A 21,189-nucleotide genomic window follows, 5' to 3' on the forward strand; every position below is an offset into this window, starting at 1 on the left:
ACAATATACAGACACACTAAACACACGCAATAAACCCACACACAATAAACACACACATACTAAACACACACAATAAACACACACACAATAAACACACACACTAAATACTCCCACAATAAACACAAACATTAACACACACAACACAATAAACACACACACAACACAATAAACACACACACAATAAAAACACACACACTAAACACACAATAAACACATACACACAATAAACACACACACTAAATACACCCACAATAAACACACACATTAACACACTAAACACACACAATAAATAAACACACACACACAATAAACACACACACAATAAATAAACACACAATAAACACACAATATATACACGCACACATAATAAACACACATACCCAATATACACGAACACAATATATACACACACAATATTTTAACACAATATACACGCACACACAATATACACACATAATATCGAAGCAACACACACAACATACATACAATATACACACAATACACACACACAATACACACAATACAGTACACAATACACACACAATACACACACAATACACTCACAATACACACATCACACAATACACACACACACAATACACACATACAATACACACACACACAATACACACGCACAATACACACACACAATACACACACAATAGACACAATACATACACACAATACGCAATACACACACTTAATACACACACACAATACACACACAACACACACAATATAACACACAATACACACACAATATACACACTTAGTAGACAGCGATAGACAACATACACACACAATACATACACACAACATACACACACACACTTAGTAGACACAGAGATAGACAACATACACACACAATACACACACACAACACACACTTAGTAGACACAGAGAGAGACAACATACACACACAACACACACACACTTAGTAGACACAGAGAGAGAGACAACATACACACACACAATACACACACTTAGTAGACACAGAGAGAGACAATACACACACACAATACACACACACACACTTAGTAGACACAGAGAGAGACAACATACACACACAATACACACACACACACACACTTAGTAGACACAGAGAGAGACAACATACACACACAATACACACACACACACACTTAGTAGACACAGAGAGAGACAACATACACACACAATACGCACACACAACACACACACACTTAGTAGACACAGAGAGAGACAACATACACACACAATACACACACACTTAGTAGAAACAGAGAGAGACAACATACACACACAATACACACACACACAATACACACACACACACTTAGTAGACACAGAGAGAGACAACATACACACACAATACACACACAACACACACACAACACACACACTTAGTAGACACAGAGAGAGACAACATACACACACAATACATACACACACTTAGTAGACACAGAGAGAGACAACATACACACACACACACAATACACACACACACTTAGTAGACACAGAGAGACAACATAGACACACAATACACACACACAATACACACACACACTTAGTAGACACAGAGAGAGACAACATACACACACAATACACACACACAATACACACACTTAGTAGACAGAGAGAGACAACATACACACACACACACACTTAGTAGACACAGAGAGAGACACAACACACACAATACATACACACAATACACACACACAATAGACACACACACAACACACACACACACTTAGTAGACAGAGAGAGACAACACACACACACAATACACACACAAACACACTTAGTAGACACAGAGAGAGACAACATATACACACACAACACACACACACAATACACACACACTTAGTAGACACAGAGAGAGACAACATACACACACAATACACACAATACACACACACAATACACACACACACAATACACACACACACAATACACACACACACTTAGTAGACACAGAGAGACAACACACACACACAATACACACACACACAATACACACACACAACACACACACACTTCGTAGGCAGAGAGACAACACACACACACAATACACACATACAACATACACACACTTAGCAGACACAGAGAGACAACATACACACACAACATACACACACCTAGTAGACAGAGAGACAACAAACAATACACACTTAGTAGACACAGAGAGAGACAACATACACACACAACATACACACACCTAGTAGACAGAGAGACAACACACAATACACACTTAGTAGACACAGAGAGAGACAACATACACACACAACATACACACACACCTAGTAGACAGAGAGACAACACACAATACACACTTAGTAGACACAGAGAGAGAGACAACAATGCCATGTTCTCTGTTATTTTGGAGCTACGCAAGCCTCTCCCTCAGCGTGCTTGGCAAAGCGATGTTGAATAATCCTTTGTCAGGACCGTGCACGCAAACATACGAGACAAATAGACACACACACAACACACACACACGCTCCTACACACAGACACACAGCGTGGTGGTGACGTCACCACGGTGGACCTTGAGGCCACGTGGAGTGTCAAGGCTCACTGACAGGTCAGGTGGTCACGGGACAGACCGAGGTGTCATTGGGTTCACTGGCTGAGATAACTGGCAGATGCACCATCTGTGCTCCCCACTGTCCCAGCTCTCTGCATTTTACGCACCCGGCTCTCCGCTCGCTGTTGTGAGCTTTATTGCTGGAGGGCCCGGAAGCGTCCTTCATGAACCTCCTCCACCGAGGCCGGTCTTGACATCGCTGGTACCAGTCTTTGGCAAGTCCACTTAGCTTTATATCCTCCTGTGCAAGCTTGTGGGTTGCACAGAAGCCTCTTACCATTGGTATTGAGCTGATCTGTCCCATACCTTCCAATCACTTCAGCCCAGGTGTTTGCGTCATGACCAAATCGGGCATTAAAGTCAACCAACAGGATGACTCTATCCCAAGGGGCCACTTTAGCCAGCACCTGGCACAGGTCGTAGAAGGCATCTATCTGACTCATTAGTGTTGCCCGCATCCCGCCACTGATGTTCATCTTCGGTGGGGGTGTATAACACCACCACCACCACTGTTCAACAACACCACTACCATTCAACACCACCACCATTTAGCACCACCATTCAACACCACCATTATTCAACATCACCACCACCACCATGCTTCGCCTCGCGTTCATGGTGATACGAGCCCACAGTAACCTGGGACTGCCCCGAGTGGAGGTCTGTCCAACCCTTATAGTGAACCACTGGACCTCCTGGACCTCTTGACGGTGCAGCTCCCGCTAAAGAGAGGCAAAGACTCCCTGTATAGCCTTAGCAGGCTGTTGGGGCAAGTGCTGTTAGCGAGTAACACCTGTGAAGGCCGGCACGGCACACGAGGAATGGGGGGGGGGGGGTGGCCATCGCCACGCCCGGCCGCCTAGTAGCAATGTTTACACACCGCACCAGGTAATCATTTTTAGACTGAGTCTACCTAGGGGAGCGAGGTCCAGGACCGGTATTGGTCGTGAGCAGGAAACGAACTCGGGTCGCCGGGTTTGTCGTGCAGCGAGCTAACTACTATACTGCCGCTCCATCCCGACATACGAACTAAACTGTGTGTATTTAATGTATAGCAGCCAAATACTCGCAATGCACGTTGATTCTAAATGCGGAGGGGAAAGCCGGAGGACCCGGAGGAAAAAAATCCACGCGACCACAGAGAGAGAGACACGCAAACTCCAAATACACAGGTGTCAGGGTCGGGATCGAACTCACGACCTCCTGTAAACGAGGCGAGGCAGTTAACATCTCTCCACCGCGGTGCCCCTTGTAGACAGAGCCTGGCCGATTGCTAGCGAATGTTCTGGCCGCCTTCCTGATTGCCTCTGGTTTCCCGTGCCACCTCTGAATATCAGGAAATCCCCAAGTGTTACACATGTGTAACCTTTAACTCGTACTTTCATTATCAAGCACACATTTTGGACCTTTAAAACCCACGCCGTCAGAGTGTGGTGAACCCCAATGTGTATCTTAGACTTGGGATGAAGTGTGCAGGTGATTATAAACAATGCAATCTTCACTCACCCAACAATACACATGATATGACTGTGCTCACCACACCCCTAACCCTGTATCTGCCTTCATCAGCTGTGTCAATGCAGCCCTGCAACTGCTCGCTCTCGCCACTGCTGGTGGAAGGGCCTCCAGCATTGGCCTACTCTTCCACTCTGGCCAGATACTGGGCATCTGTGAATAAGAGCGTCATAGCTAATCGGATTTCTTCAGGATATAAAAAAAAAACATTCAGATTTGGTGTCGGAAAAGGTGGGAGTACCCACACTTTACCCCCACCATATGCGACCTGCCGATGTACTAACTGTGGTCTACCCACTTTAAACTACCCGGTGGGCATAGGCATAGGGAATTAATTCATTGTGCGCCGTCGTTTCAACTGCCGTTCCAGGAGATCGAATCGAACCGGCGGCTTCTGAAGTCCAGTGCTCTGCGAACCATTACACCGCACCCAAGCGTGCATCTCCAAGGAGGTGTTTGTACCAATTGCATTTCCATGCCCTTTGTAAATAAACTCAAAGCACTGGGAGAAATAAAAAGTGTCGAATAGGTGAGTGGCTTTTGCAAGCTCGGAGTGGCAGCATGCAAGAGTTGATGGCATTAGCCGTATACAGCGCATTCCAGAGCTTATAAAGTATTTACAGAAACACGAAATAACACGGATTTTTTTTAATGCACAAATGGCACTTGTAAAAGATTGTTGAGAATCAGTGAGGCATTCCTGGGTAATTACATAGAATAATGAAAAAAAGCAATACTCATCGTAATACGTGCTCCAGTAATGATTGACAGCCCTTTAACAATCAGCTGCTGAAGGCCTATCTTGTGTGACCAACGTTCACCACGCCGGTCAGGGCGGTGTTCGTTAGCACGAGGCGGTCGGGGGGTGTCGGGACAATTATCATTCACCACTGATGTTAGCCGTGCTTGGGAATCCAACTCGGACAAGGGGGCTCAACGCAGTGTGCGAAGGGCTTTGCCACCGCTCTACCCGCCACGAATGAAGCATCCACTATCACCGTACACACACTCTGCAACGACGCTGCGTGCTTACAGCTGTTCACGTAAAACTTGACTGCTGTTTGTGTTTAGTTTCCCCCCCCCGCACCTCCGATGAGCACTTTTGGCTATGTACGGTGCGAAAGAAGTTCAACATATATACTAATGTGATCATATCGGCGAAAGACGTGCTCGCGATCTGTATTGCCAAAGCAAGCTTGAACTGATTTTGATGCGGCTGTCATTCGAACTGACTCAAGCTAGGACGATGAGTCGACTAAAAATGATAATCAACCACTTTGATGTCCATGGTCGATTAGTCAGGCCCCGTAAAAAAATTGTCAGTCGCTTCGGCATCCTTCCTCCCTGAAGGTGGGAAACCTCTCAATCCACACCCAGCGCGTCGCAACTTATGATGCCGATGGCATCACGAAGCCCCCGCCCATCACCTCCTGTCCAGCGGCACACGTGGGGGAACAGAGGTCGAGGCTTTAACTGTTTTCGTGTTCACCCGATTAGTCGAGTTTCCGAGCCAATCATCGGTAGAATAATTGATTACTTGAATCGCCGGAGGGCCCGGCAATAGTACTGACAATTTCAAAGCCAGCCGATGAAGTCTCCATGAAAATCGTGTCCTACGTGCAGTGGTCATAACGGTCAAAATGTTAACAACAAACAAAGCCGTTAAGTAAAGACTCAACTACCAACTCAGGTAAAATAAACAATTGTATTCGAATTCGGTCAACAACCCAATTGTTTCTAGTGTCGCAATGCGGCGTGAATAGGCGACAGCTGTTTTTCAAGCAAGGCTCGGGCGAGTGCTTGGGGCGACGGGGTGGATGAGAGTCCGCTGGTGTTTTTGCACACATCAGCTGCATTTTATCATTTTAAACTTTAAACTCCACCGGGTGATATTGTTTTTGCAGACACAAGCATTCCACCCGCATGTTGTCAAGTTGTACAGAAAGTGGTGCGCTTGCCACTAGCATTTGATGCAATTCGTAACGTCAATTCATGATGAACATGACGAATTGACTGGTAACGGTATATTTGGCAACAGTGCCGAATAAAACCAGAAATCCGTAATCGTCAGAAAAATGTAACCCATTTAAAGCGTTGAAAACCATAGCAGCGTACTTTTGTGTAAACCATCGATGTGCATACAAGCCGGGGGGATGTGAGAATGGCCGGGCTTTGGGGATTGCATCAGCAAGGATTTGAAGATTTGAAGCAACACGGCACATGTAGGAGCATTTTTATTCGGCCCTGTTAGTCAGTTATGACTCAACTATTACGACTCGAACTAATTGCATCAACAATAATAACAGTAACTGGATGATGTTTTTTGTTGACAATTAATCAAATGTCGCTGAGTTGTGCACGCTTACTTGGGTTATAAAGACACCACTAAGACTGCTCACTCTCAGTGGAGACCATTCAAGATATGAGCTGTGTGGTGGCGGCTACCCACGTCGCCTATAATCATATGAATCACACCGATGTTGAATCACACCGATGTTGAATCACACAGATGTTGAATCACACCGATGTTAAATCACACCGATGTTGAACCACACCGATGTTGAATCACACCGATGTTGAATCACACCGATGTTGAATCACACCGATGTTGTATCACACCGATGTTGAATCACACCGATGTTGAATCACACCGATGTTGAATCACACCGATGTTGAATCACACCGATGTTGTATCACACCGATGTTGAATCACACCGATGTTGAACCACACCGATGTTGAACCACACCGATGTTGAATCACACCGATGTTGAATCACACCGATGTTGAATCACACCGATGTTGAATCACACCGATGTTGACTCACACCAATGTGTGGGATACGTTCCGGGGATGCTCGTGAATAGCACATTTTGTGTATAATTTTACAGTATTGGCCTTAAAATTATATTTCAATGAGATATCAAATACGTGAAAATTATGTCATCACTTTCTCTCTCTATCTCGATGCAGTTGTGCAGAGTTCCAGATGCGATTCGTAGATATCAAGTTCGTAAATAACGAGTGAATACTGTGCAGCAAAAATGCGGACTTCAACCTGTTCCATCATTATGGTATAGAATGTTGCCCCCTCGGAAGAAACAGGTTTTCTCCGGATGCTCCAGTTTACTACCACGTGTATAAAACACCCATGAATTGGTTCCAACCACATGTTTATTGAAATTATAGACGTGGCCATATGCCCAAAGTGTCCGCCAACCCTTTCCCAAAACCCGTGATGGACTTTCTATTCAAGGGACGGTGGTGTACTCAGGGCCGTCTCAATATGAGACCTTAGAATCCGTCGAAACAACATTTAGCAATGATCTCATGGTCGAGGAGGAAGACTCAGGAACACTTTCGGTGGCGCTCCGAGCAGGACTGCCCAGGCGAGCTTGCCTTGAAGCCACCGCGTAATTACCACTTGTCTTCTTAAACCAATTTTAAACATGGCACCACGTTAAGTCGTGAAATCAGTTGATTGATCGACTATAAATTGCAATCGACTCCATACCTCTTGCCTCCCGAAGACGGGAAACCCCCCTACATGCCACGCCCTGCGTGACGCGGCAGATGTTTGACGTCAAATATGACGTGTCCCGCCCATCACCTCTCGTCCAGCGGCACACGTGTGAATAGAGGTGAGGGTTACATAAAATAAGCTCATGTTATCCGATTAGTTGAGTAATAAAATCGAGAATCTTTAGTTAATTGGTTAGCCCAGCTCCAAATAAACCCGAACACTTTCTCTAGATGATGAGAAACTTCATCAGACGGAGGAAGGAGTGTGTTCAGGATGGCCACGGATGAGACTAGTAATACTCATGCACCCACATAGAAGGTGATTTCTAGGCAGGCTGGAAAGATCGATTGTTTAATTTGGTTGTTTTTTTCCCCCTCTAGAGCATTTAACAGCTTGACGCGTGGGTATTCACAAGTACAATGTCAAGTGAAGAAGTGCGTCTTGGCGCTGTGACCAGTGGCACGGAGGAAACGCGACAGCGACACGCCACGGTGCACAAACAGGCAGCTGGCGCAGGGTGACTCGGAGCACAACCACGAGCGCTCTGTGCGCCTTGCGCCGCACAACAAAAACACAGGGATACGAGGTGCTCAAGATGAGTCAAATGGACACTTGAAAAGCGTGCGAGAGAAGCACGCTGAGAGGCAAGGTTGGGAAATAACACGATGAACGTGTTAAAAGAGAGACAGATGATTGTAAAGTTCGTGACTCCACATCCCTCGAGAGTTGGGAAGTACTGAAGAGGGTTTGTCTGTTACCCACAGTAGCAACTGTTAGGTAACCATTCATATATCAATAAAACAAAACACATTTTAAAAAGTGTATTCTCATCATGCGCCATGGTGTAAACAAGTAGAGTCTCTGACTGATTATCCACTCTGTCTCGACTGGCCTCTCTGTGTATGTGCTATGACGAAAAGCCATTGCTCAATATCTCCCCCGATTATATTTCCTTTCAACCTCGAGCGTTATTGACAAATGTATTGAGCTTATTGATGAAAAGTGGGCCGCTGATTGTTTGATCACAGATAAAGGAACACAAATCCAACGCATCGCATTGACGTTGCAAAAATATATGAGGTTGGGCTTGTTCAGGAAACATCACGTCCAGAAGGGACGACGATTAATGGACACGATTGGTGACGACGTTGTGACAGCCAATGGAGAGCTGCGTCCAAAGAGGGCGACCGCTTGGGAGATGGAGCGAGGAGACAAACTCGTAGGCGAGATGGGTCGTGGCCACACAGTGTTGCCACTTTGTCGTGGGGTTTACGTCCGCATAACGTCGAAACAATCATAGAATTGGCCTAACATCCCAATGAGTCGTAAGACTTTTTTACCTGGGTAAATAATGGCTATGATTCTTACTATTCATCCTCATGTATCAGACAGTACGACGTCTCTTCGTGGGCAATGTGTCTTGTTGTCAAACTCTGACGTGACTCACAGAAGTGTAAGCCACACATTTGGTAGCAGTCATAATTCAATATTGGCATGTTAATTTGTACCAATGATCCTTATACCAGGCAACTATTTATTTCGTGAACAGCCATTTGCCAATCCACTGCTGGATGAGGGCCTCCGCATGCCGTGTCGGTTGTGCAGAATATTTAACCACGCTTCGCCATGCACGTCACTCGGGATGTGTGAGTGTGTGGAGCAGAGGGACGTGGGTGGCACGAAAGTACAGCGCCACGTTGCTCTGCTGCCCACACCGCAACCCAACAGCAGCCTATAACAACAACATCAACGTGGCATGCATGGCGGTCACCCATCCAACCGCTATCCAGGCTTAAGTCTGCTTCGCGTACGAGATCTGACGAGTTCGGGGCGCATTTGCCATTCACTATTTGCACAGAAGGGAATTCTATTCCGTACGCAGCATCACGGATATCGTTAATGTCGTTGCAGCAACAGACCTTTTTGGACTTTGTGCGATCCAGCAGGAATCCTAGTCCAGGAAAGAATGCAACGCGCTATTAATGAACAACAAGAGTTGTACTTTGTTCCGGGGGTAGTGAGTTTGTATTTGTGTCCGAGGCTCCGTCAAATGACATATTAGTTGATATGTCAATTGTGAACTTCAATCATGAACAATATTATTTTGCACGACACATCCTCATATGCATCTGCAGTTTTTAACATGCTCATTGAGTACATTGGTTAACAGCGTCTCGAAGAAACACCTCATTCAGGACCCAACATCGCTACCTCCTGGCTTTTACATTCCTCAGTCATCAACCGCACATCAGAACATCAACAGACCGATGCACAACATCTGCTTAATTTTGGGATAGCTAAAGACAAGCCACAGTCGTGAGATTGTGGCCATGCAATCCAAACCGTGAACCATATCGTAAACCGAGGTGGTCTGCGCTCCTTCAACAGAGGAGGAATATCAAAACCACACAAACTCTCTCCTGCAGCGCTCTCGTCGTGGCTAGCAGACCTCGACACTGGCATTTAGCTCTAGAACATATTGCCACATGCTATAAATAGAACAGTATTCTTATATGTCAAGGCTCACTGCTGTAAATTGAAAATCTACTTGGAATTGAGTTTTGGATTTCATTTTTTTCAAGTATTGTGTTGTTAAATGTTTATTCTCAATTTGAGATTTCATTTGCGTATTTTAATGTATCATATTTTCATCGGTGTATTTGTGTGTGCACTAAATGTAATCACTTTAAACATTTTATACATTCAGCAGTGAACTTATTCAATATTAAGTTTCACCAGGAACACTGTATGTTTGTACGTAAACATCATTATATTTGTATAATGTAGACAAAAAGTGTTGCCACTTATCGTCAATATAACTTTACGTGATGGCACTTGACAGGCAGAGCACGGCAGTGATGATGCGGTTGTGACGTCACTTCAAATGACGTCACTGCTTGTGATGTCATATTTTCGGATCAATCTTAGACAATACATAATTCCTGGATTTCCTATAATGTAATATCTAGGCCAACTTTTTTTTTCTCAGATGAATCCAAACGTCGGGCAGACGTCCATAAAATCTACTTATGCTCTGCATGTCTAACTCTTATAAAGTGATAATAGGGTTTTACCCTTTTTCTCTGGCAACAAAACAGCTGTGTTAAGATCTTAAAACAGCAAACTGAAACCTTTTACAAGGAATCATGTCTGCATTAACCACAATGCTTGCGGTCAGAATGCAAAAGGCGTCCTCTGGTCTAACACCGTTTGAGACGAGGCTCAAAAGAAAGCTGTCTCTGGTGTGGACCAATCAGTTTAAAAGACAATGCATCATATACTACCAGAGTATGTTTTTTGTTTGCATTGTGATTAATGTAGACATGATTTCTTGTAAAAGGTTTCAGTTTGGTGCTTTAACATCGTAACACCTGTTTTGTTGCCAGAAAAAAGGGGGAAATCCTATTATCATATTTTGGTACTGGCAAAGGAGATCTCATGATCTTATAAAGTGCTTATGTGCTCCCACATCTGCCTATAACCTATACAAATTGAAAAATATTTTTTTCGATGCAATGCATGTAAACATGAGCTTTGGAACTGATGCGAATCAATGCATCATTCCACCCCTACCCTCTCGTGTTGCCGAACCAGAGAAGTAGTTAAGTGGTGTCATCTTCCAGGGCTGTTCTTTGGCACGGTGTAGAGATGCTCCGTTGACTCAATGAAATTTCATAAACAAATTGGTTTTTCGCCTCATGCGAGGGCACATGTCAGCCTTAACCAAGAACGGACACCCCATTATCTCTGTGCTCAACAGAAAGCTTTGGTGTTCCATTAATTCGTGAGGAAAATCATGTTTACTATTAACTAGATACAATATGTGATCTGGTTTGCCCCTATACACCAGGACGAAGACAGATCCTCGATAGAAACAAAATACTATAATCATATACTGTAATCCTATAATATATTAGCGAAATAATTTTCATCCCTTTGTCGATCCACTGCTGGATGAAGGCCTTCCCATCCCATGTCCGTCATCGGGGTTGCTTGACCTTGCTTCTCTATAGTGCATCAGTGCGAGTTGCCGGAGAGCAGGGCCGAGGGTCGGTTCATATACAACGCGCCACTGATGTTAGCTGTGGTCAGGAATCAAACTCAGGTTGTTGGGTTCACAGTGCGGTGCGCTAGCCACTGCTCCACCGCTGCCACACAACCTACATTGGACAGACAGAAACACTGCAATGCGCAACTTAAAATACGTAGACTTGCCAATCTCACAAATGTTGCCACAAATAGGCAGGTAGTCAGATAGGCCAACAGAGTGACATGCAGAGAGACATACACACTGGCAGATCGGCAGTCTGTCAGCCTGCCTGACAGACAAGCAGACAGACTGGTATACTGGAAGTCATTCAGTCAAGCAGGCAAAAAGACAGGTGGTCAGACAGACTGGCTCACGGGCTGACAGGCAAACAGGCGAAAATGTTGACAGACTGCAACACACGGACAGACTGACTGGTAGACAGAGAGAAAGGCAGACTGATTGAGGCTGATAGCGTGTGAATGGCTCCATGGCACCGGATAGGAAATTTAAAAAAATACCGTCAAAAAACGTACAGCACGGAATAAGTCATGCGTGCACCCAATGGAACTGTAACGCGACGGGCATTAGGCACGCCGACCGCTCTCGGTAGAAGCAGCGCTATTGTTCGGGACAAGTCAGCTGACGCGATGCGTCGCTCTGCCCAGTCTTGTGCCCTAAACGGGTTAATAGAGCTTCTATCTTTCCAGCCATTCGCACTCGCAGATTATGCAAACACACACACACGCCACCAAACACGAACACGCATTGGAGGGCGTGCTGGAGTTCATGACTCATTGACACGGTGAGTGGATGTGGTGGCACTCACTGGCACGAGATCAACCGATGCGTGCTAATTGATATTGCGGCCGAAGTGATGCACTTTCCAAGGTGTGTGTACCATGGTGATTTTCATTACCAACTTTCAACTCTCAAGCACTGCTTCATTCCGCTCGTTCGCCTCTTTTCATCACTTTCGTTTCGATCGAGATGAAGGTGATGAAAGTAATACCTACGGGGCCAGGTTGGTCGATCCACCTTTAGTAATTGCCCCATACGGTGGGTGGTACGAGGCGATTTCCGCGTTGGTCGTGCACGCCAGCACTATGGAAGCGAGGGTTGGTGAATCACGCGAAATGTTTCGCGACCTCCCCGTGGGCGTCGAGGAAGTGCACCGTCGTCAGCCGCCCTAACCGTCGTCAGCCGCCCTAACCGTCGTCAGCCGCCCTAACCGTCGTCAGCCGCCCTAACCGTCGTTAGCTACCCTAACCGTCGTCAGCCGTCCTCACCATCGTCAGCCGCCCTAACCGTCGTCAGCCGCCCATACCGTCGTCAGCCGTCCTAACCGTCGTCAGCCACCCTAACCGTCGTCAGCTGCCCTCACCGTCGTCAGCCGTCCTCACCGTCGTCAGCCGCCCTAACCGTCGTCAGCCGTCCTAACCGTCGTCAGCCACCCTAACCGTCGTCAGCTGCCCTCACCGTCGTCAGCCGCCCTAACCGTCGTCAGCCGCCCTAACCGTCGTCAGCCGTCCTCACCATCGTCAGCCGCCCTAACCGTCATCAGCCGCCCTAACCGTCATCAGCCGCCCTAACCGTCATCAGCCGCCCTAACCGTCGTCAGCCGTCCTCACCATCGTCAGCCATCCTCACCGTCGTCAGCCGTCCTCACCGTCATCAGCCATCCTCACCGTCGTCAGCCGTCCTCACCATCGTCAGCCGCCCTAACCGTCGTCAGCCGTCCGAATCGGAGGTGCGGCGAAAGCACAACGAATTAAGCACAAAAAAGGTTCTAAAGAAATGAGGTTTCAATCTAAATTGTTTAAAAGTGCATAGTTCCAGTGGCTTCCTAATATCGGAAGGAAGAGCGTCACAGACGGCTATACAGAAGTGATTCTGAAAGCGCCACGCGATGCAGTGACCACCGTCTTTGTGGACCATACTTCATCACCGCTGGCCAATGTAGACGGTCAAAGGAGTCGGGTGACATGAAACAGGTTAACTCGGAAAAGTATTCTAATATGACATTGTACGAGATTCGCTGTCATTTGTACATCGCGACTCTTGGGGAGCACAGCAGAGCCGTGAGCGCGATCATTAATTGTCATCAACTTAATGAAAGCATCATTACTCAGCCGCAACCTCTACAACGACTCTTGCAAGCAGGACACAGGGACAGAGTGGCTGGCGCTAGGGCATAAACAAAGCAAGAGCACGCACAGCGCCCTCAGCAGCACAATGAGCGAGGGATTAATAATAAATAGGAGTGCATCAAATATCACATCAAATCCTAATAACCACAAGCTAATTAACATAAACAGTCAATTACAAGAAGCTCTCTCATCTCTTATCGTCTGCATCTTTTTTCTCACAAAGGCTCTATTTTTGATAATAAACCTTTATTATGAATAATAATGGTCGCGAAAGCCTACGTGGTTAAACTGCTCTATTTTTGGTCCGTATTTCTCTTATCGCACTCCGTCTATCTTTCTTGTCCATATATATTTTATGTCATCTCACGAGGATTGTGAGCCCTAACGGAGGGCTTACAAACAAATGCCCTGCTTAGGGCCCCCCCATGGGCCAGCACCACCACCAACGTCACCAACATGCTTCTCCTGCCTCGCGGTGGCGAGATGTTAACTACCTCGCCTGGTGTGCACGAGGACATGACCCTGACGCCTGCTGTATATTTGGAGTTTTCGTGTTCTCCCCGTGCTCGCTTGTATTTTTCTCCGGGTCATCCGTTTTTGTACCGCCACATTTATAAACATGCCTTGAGACTATTTGGCTGCTATGACTGAGCTATATATCGCTCAGTGGGTCTTATTATCTCGTAAAATAAAAAAAATGTTAAGGTTCCTGGAGCCCCGCGGCTGAATGCCACGGTGGGCCCTCTCACGTTGTGCGGGCCCTCTCACGTTTAGGATCCCTGGAGAAGTGGCTCCCTCCCCTTGCGTGTTCGGCCTTGATGCTGGCTAATGCAAACGCGCCCCCGTGTGGCGCAACAACGCGACACTGGCGTCTGAAATCGAATTCCCGACAGTTTTCGCAATTAAAACTGAATAGGGCACCTCGCTGAGTGTTTTTCATGCTCAAAACGCAATTCCGGAACAATGATTATCATTCTGGCAGAAGAAATCCCACATCATAATCATGATGCATAATACACCTTGGTTTTGTTGGGGGGCAGGGTGGGAAAAGTGAATTTTAGAGCAGGTCTACCCTAACGGATAACTTGAATCGATTCGCGATTTTTTTTGCGTATGTTGAATTTGAGTAAGCAAAATAAATGTTTTCAATAAGAAGGGGGCACCCGGATTTGAACCGGGGACCTCTTGATCTGCAGTCAAATGCTCTACCCCTGAGCTATACCCCCACATCGTTATAGCCGCTTAGCAGGACTTAAAAGCACAGATTATACTACCTGTGACCACTCGGATGCCAACCATTGCCCAGGATTACTTATAAAATGTATAATCTGCACGGCATGTATGGTACTTGGGGGTATAGCTCAGGGGTAGAGCATTTGACTGCAGATCAAGAGGTCCCCGGTTCAAATCCGGGTGCCCCCTGCAAGTTTTTTTTTAACGCCAAACTTTTTTTTTCAACTCAGACGACAGAATGGACCAGCATCTAAACAAATGTCTGAATTATGTTCGTGGCAGTGGCTTCAACAACAACTACGGAATTCCAGTGAAATGATTCAGCTACATTTTGAATGTCTTACAACGGTGTCCCATGCGCGTTAACGCTTATCTCACACAAAGCGTACACAGTGTCTGTAATTGAGAGGTTTGATCTTATTTCGTGTGCACACCAAAAAATTGTTTATTATCTGTTAGCCACACAAACGAGAGGGTGGGGTGTTCTGAACACACTCTATGCCAGTGGTCTTCACTCATCTTCAGAGGGGGGCCACTTTCGCCGATGAGACATCATCAGCGTGAGGACCGCCACACCATTTGAAACAGTTGGGGGTTTGACAGCAGCACGATGATGGTGACGGGCGGTGTGTCCACTCGCTGTCTTATCGGGGCCGCACTAAAGGCCTCCAGGGGCCGCCAGTGGCCGCCAGTGGCCGCGGGGCCTTGCACCGAAGAGGAGCGCCGCCCCCAGCCGTCCCGACGTCTGCGCGGTCTTCGCGTCGACGTCTCTCGGTAGCGGCGCTGGAAGTGCGACACGGCGAGGCCCGAGTGGCTCTGCTCGGAGTGGCTCTCGTCATTATTTTAATATCCAGTATCAGCATTTGTTTTTTTATGAACCAGTGACACATTACAGTAGGGGTATCAAGTGGAGGACGGCAGCGTGTAGCAAAGCGTGCGACTGGGGTCGCGAGTCACCACCACACGCTCGTGATTGCGGAACGGACGAGAGCCCCTGGAGCACCTGGGGCACCTGGGCACCTGGGGACCTGGGCACCTGGAGCACCTGGAACACCTGGGCACCTGGAGCATCTGGAGCACCTGGGCACAGGGAGCACCTGGGGCACCTGGAGCACCTGGTGCACCTGGAGCACCTGGGCACCTGGAGCACCTGGAGCACCTGGAGTACGGGGCACCTGGGGCACCTGGGCACCTGGAGCACCTGGAGCACGGGGCACCTGGGGCACCTGGGCACCTGGAGCACCTGGCGCACCTGGGCACCTGGAGCACCTGGAGCACCTGGGCACCTGGGCACCTGGAGCACCTGGAGCACCTGGGGCACGGGGGCACCTGGGCACCTGGAGCACCTGGAGCACCTGGGCACCTGGGCACTGGGGGCACCTGGTGCAACCTGGAGCACCTGGGGCACCTGGGCACTGGGGGCACCTGCATCACCTGGAGCACCTGGGCACCTGGAGCACCTGGGCACTGGGGGCACCTGGAGCACCTGGGCACAGGGAGCACCTGGGGCACCTGGGCACTGGGGGTACCTGAATCACCTGGAGCACCTGGAGCACCTGGGCACCTGGGCACTGGGGGCACCTGGTGCAACCTGGAGCACCTGGGGCACCTGGGCACTGGGGGCACCTGGAGCACCTGGAGCACCTGGGCACCTGGAGCACCTGGGCACCTGGAGCACCTGGGCACCTGGAGCACCTGGGCACGCCGCCCTCCCATCACAGGGGCAACGATTTGAGACACAATACCTATCAAGGCGGAGTGAAGGGAATGATGAGGGAAAGGCGGGGAGGAGAGGAGGAGGAGGGGGGGGGCAATGTAACCGGACAAGACCCGAAATAAAATGACATGAACGCAATGTTTTTTTTAATCTTCTAGGAGCAACGACGACTGCCTGAAGGGTGCCGCAGTGTCGGGACTCCATCCTCACTCCCCGGCCCCCCCAAGTCCACGGCGACTCGCGCTGGCTCACGGAGCGGCTCTTCTCCAACACTCGTCCGTGCCGGGGTCGTTGCGTGCCACGTTGGGAAGTCGCTCGAACGGGGGTCGAGCGCTGTGCCAAAGATCACCGCCAGTCAGCGGCAGCACCGAGCATGGTACAGTCGGCTCATCAGCGTTGCTCTTCCCCATTCCCACCAAGCGCCTGGGGATCTTCATCATCATCATCACGATCTCTGGCGAGATAGCCCGGTAGGTGTCCACTGCACAGTTCCCTCCGTCTTGTGCCAGAGATAGGCACCCGCTAATCGGAAAGCGATCTCGGGCCACCAATCGGAACCCGTTTCGATGTTTTTGTTATCACTACGACTCTACTATGCACGTTTCTCGAGGATGCCGTGTTGTCCGTTTATATTCTTTCAAATATTTGACGCTTTAATATCTTCGGGTCTACGAAGCCTAACGAGCTGAAATTTTCGACACGGACTCGTCTCGTGTGACAATTCAAGATGCCATTAAAAAAAGCTTAATTAAAATCATTAATATTCATTCATTCTACGAAGAGTAATCAATGAAGCAGAGGTACAGCTGTTGCCGGTATTCTTTTGATGTTTACATTATCTCTCTGTTTACGATTTGGTCTCTTGTTTTCCTAAAGTCTGCTTGGATATCTGGTAGTTCTCGTTCTACATAGCTCTCCATTTTATGTCGAGTAATCTTCAACAAAACGTTGCTGGTATGTGATATGAGAGCTCTCGTACGGTTGTTGCAGCATTTGCTGGGGTCGCCTTTCTTATATAGAGAGGTAGATAACGGAACGCTTGCCACTCGCTGCGAGACCAAATCTGTTGATACAAAACTGTATCTGAATATCCTCATCTCCTGCTCCCTTGATGAGCTCAATGGATATGCCTCTCCTCCTGGGGCTTTGTTTGTGAGCTTCTTCAGGGCCTGGCGTACTTCACACTCAGCCACAGTAGGTTCTTGTTCGTACTTTCCTGCATCACATTATTTGTTAACGCGTTCATCTAGCTTATACAGTGTCTCTCTGTATTCTCTCGATCTGCTCTTTACTTCTTCCAGAATATTATTTCCAAAGACGTCCTGAAGGCCACTCACTGTTGGGGTAAATCTGCCTCACTGATCTCTCGTCCTTCTTGCTCTAACTTTAATTTATTTGCTGCACTTCAACATTACATCAGCTTCCTGTATGCAAATGGGCAGAATTTACATTAATGTCTTCATTAAGTTAACGACATTGGGACAACGTAAAAAAGTGGTAAAAAGTTTTTCAATTCACACACTTTTATTTGCACCCACAAGTATACAATTGCGTATTTTGGCCCTATAATTTATAAAATTTTAAGTGATTAATAAAAATGGGTGGCTTGCATACCCAAAATTAAACATTGAATGGAAGCCACCCACTTCAGACTGCCAGTCATAAAATACGCAACTGACACTTGATCCAAAGAATGATTGCTACGGTGATACAAATCAAGTAATCAATGGCTAAATTCATGATTAATATTAATATCATTAGAAGGCAAACTCAACAAAGACAATCAGCTTTCAGTTTGTAGCAGTAGTCAGTCTCACGCTAGCGTTGAGGCGACAGCAAGCATGTAGGCATATTCTGTGCTGTTGATTGTGAAGTCGTCACGTGCATAGCGCAGGCAGCAGATTGATGGGTGGCGACAGAGCAGCGTCAGCCCGGTGGTTGATGCAACTGGTGACTAATTTAGCCCACTGCTGTACTGATTGAATGCGCCATTGTATAAGAATGAATGCGTTTCTTATTGGATTTACGTTCTCGATCTTGCGAGACAATGAAGACCTTACAATTTACCAGCCATCCACAACTTCACCTTCACTCCATCCTCCTATTTCGGGGATGAGGGTAGTTTGTGTTTGGCCTCGAGTCCCATGCCAGGTATGGCCACAGCTGACTCATCCACCGACTCTCCTCCTATTTCCGAGGGTCGTTTTAAGTACGTTTGGCCTCAAGTTGCGTCTGGTGTGGCCACAGCTTGTGAGTATAATGTCGTGCTCTGGAGTAGGGGAGTCTCTGGTGGACTTAGCCAACCTCCAAACCTTGTTACATAGCTCTCAAGTCAAGTTAGTCTCCTATGTGTGGTGCCACGTTTCCTGAACGAAATAACATATGTATGCAAACAACCATTAACCAATTAATTATAATTTTCCTCATTATCATTGATGAGTATTAAAATACATATGATTGAGACAATGTGTGTAATCCTTCTTAACACTAAATGTGTATTTTTTTATAAGGGTATAACCACAACACAGCCCAACTGTAAAAATACACAAGGTGGTTTATCAACAATGTTAGCAGAGCCTGCTGTGGGCGGTGAGTGTAGGGTCCGTCAAATACTTTATTATTTCGATTTAAAGCTTTCGTGACTGCAAGGATTAATCTTCTTTGGTTCTTTCAGTAAAGTCACGTAGAATGAGAATAAAATAATAAATTGATAAAATAAAATAACACAATAATATTCTCACAATATAAAATAATTAATTGATAAAATAAAATAACACAATAATATTCTCACAATATTATTGTGTTATTTTATTTTATCAATTTATTATTTTATTCTCATTCTACGTGACTTTACCGAAAGAACCAAAGAAGATACTTTATTATTGTTTAAGTGGCCCCACATACAGCATTGTGATGACTCACAGTTTAAAACTTTAAATTTCTTAAAACGTAAACGGGGAGCGCCCTTTAACTTGATGGGCCAGCCCGTCACTTGCCAGGGCTCCTACGAGCCGAGCACGTGCTCAGCTCACCTAAATATTGGCTGGCTGCTGGGCGTGCGCGCATGGTTGGCGGGACGCCTGACCTTCAATTCTTGATTGGCCAGGGGATTTGAAGGGTAAATACCCACGTAGTTGAAACGGTAAATGGAGGCTGGTCAATGAGCTGGGACGGGAAGTTAAAGGGTTCATTGAAAAGAACAGAGAACGGCCCAGAGAGCCAGAAAAAGGGCACGCGCCAGTTCATCGGGAATGCTTTTTACGAGTGGATTCGCCGCGAATCTTGAGAGTCTCATCCAAGTGCATCACGTCTTGCGTTATCGTCGAAACCACTTAACCCTTAAATGACATACTCCTCTGGAAGTTCCCTTAACATACGCGAGTGTATATGTGCGCGTGTATGCGTGCGCGAGCGTACGGCTGCGTGTGTGTGTGTGCGGGCATGTGTGTATTTGCAGGCACGTGCAGACTCCATCAGGCCACTCCAAGCAGACTGCAGGTGGCTGCCTGCCAGTTGGGGCCCAGCTCGAGCCGCGTGCACACGCACGGGCACACGCTCTCCGTCGACCGGATCCAGGAGGCCGCTCGCGCAAATGCGTCGGCACTCCCCGGCATGAACATATCCAGCTCAGCCAACCTAAAGTCCAGGCGACACGCGACACAGCCATTGTCAAATGACTGCAAGTCTGTGAAAAAAAGAGCTTCAGAGCTCATTGGATTCCTCCAGCCTAAAAAGGATTCTGAGATTCTGAAATGATGCATGGAAGCTGAAGTGCTATCCAACATGCGGTTTGTTCTTTTAGGACTCTTTTTCTTATTGCCAAGTTTTGGGTAAACCTTTGATAAACTTGGTTTTTCTCATGGTAACAACAAACCTTGGGCTAAAGTTTAATTCATATTGGATCATCTTTACGAGAGTAGTCATGTCCCCCTGTTGCAGGCAGATGGACAGTGCCAATGCATTGTCGATGACACGGGTACATAGGCACCCCTCCCTCTCTTTTGAATAACTTCATGGTATCTTTAAAGTTCACTGAAGCACACGGAACATGTTTTTTTTTTATGACCATCACACCCGCAGTGTTAACCTGGGCGGCCGCCGGGCTCGGACTGCGAAGCCGCGCTGCAAGCGGTAAACGTGCCACCGCTGGGCTATACTTGGGGGTACCCGCTTTAATCACGGGTGGCTGAAACCCAGATTGGGACGTCGGGCCTCCGCAGTGTTGGCTCTGCCGTTTGTAGCATTGTTCTCCTGAGTCGACTGGCCTCTAAGGCCACATCAACAAGGTCAAGTCAGAGTGGCTCCCGCAAGACGTTGTACAGAAACAGTGGGTTGAACACGTTGGCTGAGATCACGTGAGTCAAAACATAATTTATGTGACGGGGTACAACGATGACATACCACCTATTTAATGTCCAGGACTGGAGGACATTTTTGCAATTCTCGCAATCGCCTGG

General features: G+C 47.1%; 1 protein-coding gene and 2 non-coding genes across 4 annotated transcripts in view; 1 reads left to right on the top strand and 2 right to left on the bottom strand.

The window, feature by feature from the left end:
- Positions 1–14,936: 14,936 nt before the first annotated feature.
- Positions 14,937–15,008, bottom strand: TRNAC-GCA (transfer RNA cysteine (anticodon GCA)). Its single transcript has one exon. It is a non-coding gene; the product is annotated as a tRNA-Cys (tRNA).
- Positions 15,009–15,132: 124 nt separating this feature from the next.
- TRNAC-GCA (transfer RNA cysteine (anticodon GCA)) lies at positions 15,133–15,204 on the top strand. Its single transcript has one exon. It is a non-coding gene; the product is annotated as a tRNA-Cys (tRNA).
- A 3,033-nt stretch (positions 15,205–18,237) lies between these two features.
- Positions 18,238–21,189, bottom strand: part of PARP4 (poly(ADP-ribose) polymerase family member 4) — a 45,215-nt gene continuing 42,263 nt past the window's right edge. For both annotated transcript variants that reach the window (XM_032972842.2, XM_032972845.2), the window contains one exon: positions 18,238–20,368. In XM_032972842.2, coding sequence (XP_032828733.2) covers positions 20,206–20,368 — 163 coding nt within the window. In that variant the 3' untranslated portion in view covers positions 18,238–20,205. The remainder of the gene's footprint in view (positions 20,369–21,189) is intronic.

Source organism: Petromyzon marinus, chromosome 49 (assembly GCF_048934315.1).
Source record: "Petromyzon marinus isolate PM22_M1 ecotype Great Lakes invasive population chromosome 49, UKy_Petmar_22M1.pri1.0, whole genome shotgun sequence".
NCBI lineage: Eukaryota > Metazoa > Chordata > Hyperoartia > Petromyzontiformes > Petromyzontidae > Petromyzon > Petromyzon marinus.